Source organism: Colobus angolensis, unplaced genomic scaffold, assembly GCF_000951035.1.
Source record: "Colobus angolensis palliatus isolate OR3802 unplaced genomic scaffold, Cang.pa_1.0 Scaffold301, whole genome shotgun sequence".
In the NCBI taxonomy this organism is placed as follows: domain Eukaryota; kingdom Metazoa; phylum Chordata; class Mammalia; order Primates; family Cercopithecidae; genus Colobus; species Colobus angolensis.
Genome location: NW_012116278.1, coordinates 2,859,552 through 2,866,496, shown reverse-complemented (window position 1 = coordinate 2,866,496; position 6,945 = coordinate 2,859,552). Strand labels below are relative to the sequence as shown.

The 6,945-nt window shown below is 43.6% G+C and overlaps 1 protein-coding gene across 3 annotated transcripts in view; it reads right to left on the bottom strand.

Moving 5' to 3' along the window:
* Positions 1-248: 248 nt before the first annotated feature.
* TNC (tenascin C) overlaps positions 249-6,945 on the bottom strand; it is a 98,027-nt gene continuing 91,330 nt past the window's right edge. For all 3 annotated transcript variants that reach the window (XM_011950074.1, XM_011950075.1, XM_011950076.1), the window contains 3 exons: positions 6,621-6,782; positions 4,050-4,213; positions 249-990 (listed from right to left, as the gene is read on the bottom strand). In XM_011950074.1, coding sequence (XP_011805464.1) covers positions 880-990; positions 4,050-4,213; positions 6,621-6,782 — 437 coding nt within the window. In that variant the 3' untranslated portion in view covers positions 249-879. The remainder of the gene's footprint in view (positions 991-4,049; positions 4,214-6,620; positions 6,783-6,945) is intronic.

Genomic DNA, 6,945 nt, shown 5'->3' with positions numbered 1-6,945 from the left:
TATCCTCCCACTTCGGCCTCCCAAAGTGTTGGGATTACAGGCATGAGCCACCATGCCTGGCCTGTAAGCTTTTCACAGCATGTTCAACTTTGCTTATAAAAGTGCTTTCCTTCCTTCCAGTCTTGAGTCTCCTTTCCACCCCTCCTGCTTGACCACCACCTCTACTTACCTTTCCTATCCTAACATTCCCTGCTTTGTTCAAATGATTGGCTTTGATGAAATTCAGACTCAACAAATTAAAAGCAAAATAACAAACTCAAAAGTACTTGTGCTTTTATTAAAAAAAAAAAAAATACAATCAGGTACTGTCCAGAAATGTTTTGGAAAGAAAGATCTCTTGAAAAACCCTTAGTTTTCATCACCATCATCATTATTATATTAATAATATTAATCACATCCTTAAAATGAAAACAGTATTGCTTTTCTGGTTTCTGTTGTATGAAATGTAAAAAAAGGGACAGCTTCCAATGACACATTTAATCTTTGCTAACAAAAATAATGACAATTAATTATATAGCTTCATGTAAAATATGGCTGGTTCTAAAACAAACTACCCCTGCACATCCTACCCCTCTCCCATTCCCAGAGCCACCCAAGAGAAGTAAAAAACTATTACGATGTTGTCACTGGAAGATTTTTGCTGAATCAAACAACAAAACAGAAATATGTTGGAGACTGATGTCTTTGGTGCAAAGAAAGAAATCACAGAGGAGGTGAGGCCTGTGCTGTCGTCGTTGGCCCCAGGGATCCATGGTCAGCTTTGACTCTCACCAAATGCCCAGGTGTGGACTGATGGTTGGGCTGGTTGTATTGATGCTTTGGTAAAATCCTTTCCTCGCTCTGGGCCTTACTCCTCTCTCACCCAGTGGTCCCTGGAATTTATGCCCGTTTGCGCCTGCCTTCAAGATTTCTGAAGTTGCTTGGTCTCAGTTTCATCTCAGCAAACTGGATTGAGTGTTCGTGGCCCTTCCAGTGGAACCAGTTAACGCCCTGTAAAAAATAAATAAATAAATAAACAAACAAATAAATAAATAAATAAGAAGGCCTCCAGGTTGGTTACTGTTAGGCAAGGTATTCACTGATGATTGCTATTTAGTCAAACTAAATGAGTTCTGCTTCAATTTGACCATCTGGTATATCACAGCTGCCTCTTGCCTATCTCTCTGTTGGTCTGGATTGTGAAAACTTTCAAAGGAACTGGCTGAATCTGACCCAAGTTTTCACCTGAGTTGAGTTGCCTGAGTTTGCATGGAGCTTTGGTTTTCCCTCTTGAAGCAAAATGGTAGCTGATGAAACCTGCCATCCTTCAGAATAGGTTCTGAAGGAATTCAGATCATGATCAGAAGTTCTAGAATTGAATAGCTATATACAGGGTGTATGTGTGTGTCTGTAATTCACAAGATTCCTATGGAATATTTTAATAGGGGTTTGGTATGGAATAGCAGAAAGAACATCAACAAAACACAGTTTGACAACTTGACATACAGGGTTAAATGTTAGTGCTCTTACTTGAGAGATAAATAGTATTAAACAAGTTCTGAATATTTTCTGAGCCTCGGTTTTACTATTTTTTTTTTTCCTAAGCTCTGACAATGCTAGCCTTGAAAGATGAGACGAAGATTAAATGAGTTTGTAAAGGAGCTATCACAGAGCTGGGCACATCATAGGTGCTTGGTAAGTATTACTTCCCTAGTCTTAAGTAGGGGGAAATATCCTTGAAATTTTGGCCAAGGCTTTCTACAAGAAAAAACCGTATTTGCGTCTTGGCATCCAGGTTCCAAGTTTGACTCTTTAGCGAAGTCTGCAGATGGTAGAGTCCACCCATGAAACCCCACATGGCCCTTGCCCCACTGTGGGGAAGTTAATGGCTACTGAGATGGGAGAAAAACAGAGACACTTTATTCGCTTCTAACTGTTTGGCATTCACTGACATGGGCAGTTTCTGAGTCTTACAGGGATGTGAGGTTTAAGAATGGCTCATTCAGTGGCTCACGCCTGTAATCCCAGCACTTTGGGAGGCCGAGGTGGTCGGATCACGAGGTCAGGAGATAGAGACAATCCTGGCTAACATAGTGAAACCCCATCTCTACTGAAAATACAAAAAATTAGCCCGGTGTGGTGGCGGGCGCCTGTAGTCCCAGCTACTTGGGAGGCTGACGTAGGAGAATGGTGTGAACCTGGGAGGCAGAGCTTGCAGTGAGCCGAGATCGCGCCACTGCACTCCAGCCTGGGCAACAGAGCGAGACTCCATGTCAAAAATAAATAAATAAATAAACAAAAATAAATAAAAAGTAATAAAAAAAAGAATGACTCATTCATTTCATGGGCAAATCCGCTTGTAATCACTCAGTTACAGTGAGTATGGTAGTCCAACAGCTTGGTGCACACACTGCCTGCCTTTGCCCTGGTTCTTTCCTCTGATAGTTCAGGGATGGAAGCCACACCTTCTTGTACTGTGGCAGGCACTAAAGCCAGAGAGGGAGAGTGACTTCACAGAGGCCACACAGCAGCGGGAGCAGAGCCGGAGCTGGGGCTCTGCTCCTGTGGCTCCTTTCCGTGTCATCTCTTTCTTCTTCCATCATTGAGTGGAAGGATGGAAAGAGAGGCTTGCTTTCTGACATGTAGCTTGCTTTTTTTGTTTTTGTTTTTGTTTTTTTTCCCAGAAGAACTTTGTATTATACAAGTATTTTGAGACAAGGCAATAAAGATGATACAATAGTGCTCAGAATGGAAATACTGATGAAGTAACATAATAAGATGGAAACAACACAGGACCGCTGTCAAGAAATGTCCTGTGACTCTTACCTCCTCTGTAACACACGCATGAGAAACCACATCCTAATTCCCACGCAGGGTAAAAGTGATAAGCACTTGAGGTACAGAAGGTAAGAGTGCTTTGAAAAGTGCCAGAAATTATGTAAGGTAAGGGCTACACTTAAGGTCGCAGGTGTCATTTGTTAGCAGTTAACTAGAGCATAAACACATGTATCAAAGTTACTAATATGGAAAAGCAACATGTCCCAACATCTGCTGTATGTCAGGAATCACTTGTGGAGTATATCAACCCCCCATCCCCGCCGCAAAACACAACAACAAAAATGCAAATATGCAAAAAAAAAAAAAAAAATGAGATGCTGTGTCTTGCCTGAGATCATTGAATCAGAATCCCTGAGGTCATCATAAAGTGGAATTTGGCCCTTTGCATTTTTACAAAGTCCCCGGGATTCCAGTGAGGGGACCTCATAAGAATCCTTGCAATCCAGGGATCAGTGTGGTGTGGCCTTGAGGGAAGACCCATCCCTCCTCCCTGGGATCGTGACTAAGTTCTGTAGAGGGACCTGGGCAGGAGTTTGGTTATGATTAAGTGGTTAGTCCCAAGCAGCTTTATACTTTTCAGGAACGTGCCAGTGTAGGCAGGGCTCAGAGTAAGGGAGATTGCTGAATTTGATCCGTTCGCCTGTTTCTAAAGGGGATCGAGAAAAATCTGTTTCTGTGATTGCAGAACAAGTGCTAGAGGTGTGTGTGGTGCAGGGAAAATGCGAGGGGCTGGAAGTGGGGAGAGCTGGCTCTGCTCTCAACTTCACCCTGTGACCTCAGAAAAATCAGCTTTTTCTGGGCCTTGGTTTCTTCACAAAAGGTGGAGATTTAAAGTCTGTGGACTTCATTTCAAGGTACTCTTGGGATTCCAAAGGTGCCCCAGGCCAGGGGTTCTGTGTCATCAACCCTGCTTCGTCTAAACAGCCTCCACTTTTATCTGCTTTACTTTTGGGGTTCAGACAGAGATTTTGTCTGAGCAAAGCATTCTGTTTTTGGAATCCACTTGACCAGTGTTTGTCGTTGGGATCATCAAGGGTTAGCCCGTGCTGTTTCTATTTTACCTGGCCTGCAGTGTTCTTGAGAGTGCCCATTGTCTTGGGAAAAACATGTTGTCATGTAAGCAGAGTTCCTGTCTCCTAGTCTCTGCTAGGATAGGGGGTTAAATTGTGCTTCCATCAGCCGCCTCCTGCTTCCCAAGCCTGGCCTGCTCTGGGCCCTCACGGTCCACTCACCTGACTGTGGTTATTGTCCCCATATCTCCCCATCAGGTTGACGCGGTGACAGTTCCTGTACCAGAAAGCCCCCTTGTAGGACAGAGCACAGTTGGTGATGGCTGAATCTGTGTCCTTGTCGAAGGTGGAGAAGGACCTGCCGTTGTGGTAGGCCATGGAGTCACCTGGGAGAGACAGAAAATACGTACCTGAGAAATCCCAGCTGAAATTTCCCTCCTGGACTGTAAAGGGCTGAACCAGAGGTGACAATTGAAAGATTCTGGGGGTGGGACTGGCCTTGAACATTGAATGCCGAGTCAGCATTGAATGTGGAACTGAATGGGACACGAGTGTCATCCCCCGTATTTATTTCCGACAGAAGCAGCGTCATGTGGTGGGAAGAGAGCTGTAGCTGGCTTTGGAGAGTCCCATCTTTTCACTTTTTGGCTGTGACCTTGCACAAGTCAAGCCTCTTGTTGAACCTCAGTTTTCTCATCTATACAATGAAACCTAGCACTTTGATTCTATATACTGAGCAGTGCCATTGTGACAATGGAGACAAAGGTGTATGCTAAACAGGTGGCATGGCATACAAATACTTACTTTGATTGTTGTTATTTTTATGACTTTTCTGCATTCCCTTTACATAAAAGATATCAGAGAGTAAGGTGAGAAGTATGTATTTAATAATGGTATGCTTTTCTCCCACAGACAAATATTTATTAGTCACAATTAAGCTCTGCAGACATTAGATGTCCCTAAATAGCCTCTGTATCACATAGTTACCTTTTAAAGTGTTTATCAGACCAATGTTCCGTGATTCTTAGACAAGAAGCCCATTTACATGTAGTACTATTTGGAAATCTAATTTGTAATTTAATTTATTGAATTTCTGAAGCATTTCAGTGCCATTGCTTTGTGGGTCTCCTCACTCCCAATCCAGCAATCCAAATGTTTTGTTGTGCACAAACATTTCAAGACTCCGAGGCATTCTACTGTGATAATTTGGAGCAAGTTGTCGAAGGGACCCAGACACCTTTTTAAATGATGATGCTACTACCCAGAGCATGAGGACAGCACGCAGATATTAATGAAACAGGATGCTCTCCTGCAGAGGGCGTGGGTGCAGCCAAATCATGTAAGAAAATGCAGCCTTACAAACGTTATCTCAGTAAAGGGAAATATTATGGCTCATTCCTCAATGGAACTACAAAGAGGAACAGAGGTCACATTCCTGCTGCTTAATGAATTTGCTTGCCCTATAACATTATTCTTCTTGCCTGAAGCCATCTCAACCAAAGAGGTATTTATTTCCAGGTAATAAAATGCCAGCATTCTTTGAGGGATTCAAGAACTAAAGCAGTGTTTGCCCCTGGGTGTCTCTCTTTATTACCACTAAATTGCCATCTCAAAAGAGCTTTGTGCCTCCTTAGGCTCAGCCTGGCTTTTGGCAACCTTTTATCTGGCAACCTTTTCACCTTATGGTTGTTTTCTTTCAGGACTCAGGGAGGTTGGAAAGTGCCAAGCATCTGTCTCTTCTGCTCTCACAAACATAACAGAAAGCCACCGAAAGTGGGCATGGGTTGCATGGGGGTGGTCCACACTCTCAGTCCTGACCCTTCTTTGTCACCAAGAACACCGTCGGATGCAGTTTTCTGCAGCTGGGCTTGCATCCACGTTCTACAAGTGATTTGTCTTGGACAAATCACTGAGCTCTTCTGAACTTCTTTCCTCTTCTGTGTAAAAATAACATCTTCATAAAATGGTTTTATGAGGAATAAATGAGATGAATGCAGGTGGAATATCTACAAAAGAGAATGGTACCTAGTAGGCCTTAATACATGTTGTTTCCTTATTTATTTCTCCTCTTATGTGGAGCCAGGAAACCACACAAAACCACTTCAAGTCCAAGAAATCTTCAAAATCGGAATGAAGGTTATGAGCCAGACAAGGAACGAAGGGGCCACTTGAGAGGCAGTGACCTTCTATTCATGAGGATGCAGGTTGAGAATAGATGATCACATGGCAGGAATGTCTTGGAAGAGATTCAAGCAGTTAGGTGATGGAGTGGGTGGTTTGCTACTCAAAGTGTGGTCCACAGACCAGCAACACCAGCTATATTGGCATCATCAGGGAACTTGGAGAAGATGCAGAATCTCAGCCCTATCCCAGACAACCTGTGTCAGCATCTGGACATTCAGAAGATCGCCAGTGGGTCCATATGCCCAGAGTAAATTGAGAAGTGCTGGATGGGATGAATATTAAGGCCTTTGGGGGATTTTTTTTTTTTATCAGTTTACAACTGATATCTAAAACTGGGTAAGGAAGACACACTTTTTTTGAAAGATGGTCATTAGAAATCAATCCTGATTTCCCTGATTCCCAACCTACTCAATGTTTCAGGATCCAAATATCTACCCAATACTTTTGAATTGCAGTGTTTCTGGATTGGCACTCAGTAGGTACTCAGATATTTGTTGATTTAATAAATGGCTGGATTAATGAGGAAGGAATGAAAGTTAGAGAAATAAGCTGTAAATGCCAAGAAGGTCTCCATGACTTTGTAGGCTCTAAGTGCAGCCACTACTGTACCTGCTGTCCCGCTGTACCCCTCCACCTTCAGCTTGTAGCGAGTCTTGGCATCTCCCACGCTGAACTTGTCATAGACAGCAAAGGCTGTCTCCCCATGGTCCCGCAGGTCCACCCGGAGCTCGTACTGCCCTTGGGCTGTGATTTTGTTCAGGTTGTCCAGCCCTGCGGATGACAAGCAAGGGTTGCTAAGAAGCACAGGTGACTGAGGCCCTCATTTCTATTTCACTCTGTAAAAGCAGCAGCCGGGTACACTTAAAAGAGGGCCAGCCAGGCCTGGTGGTTTATGCCTGTAATCTCAGCACTCTGTGAGGCAGAGGTGGGGTGG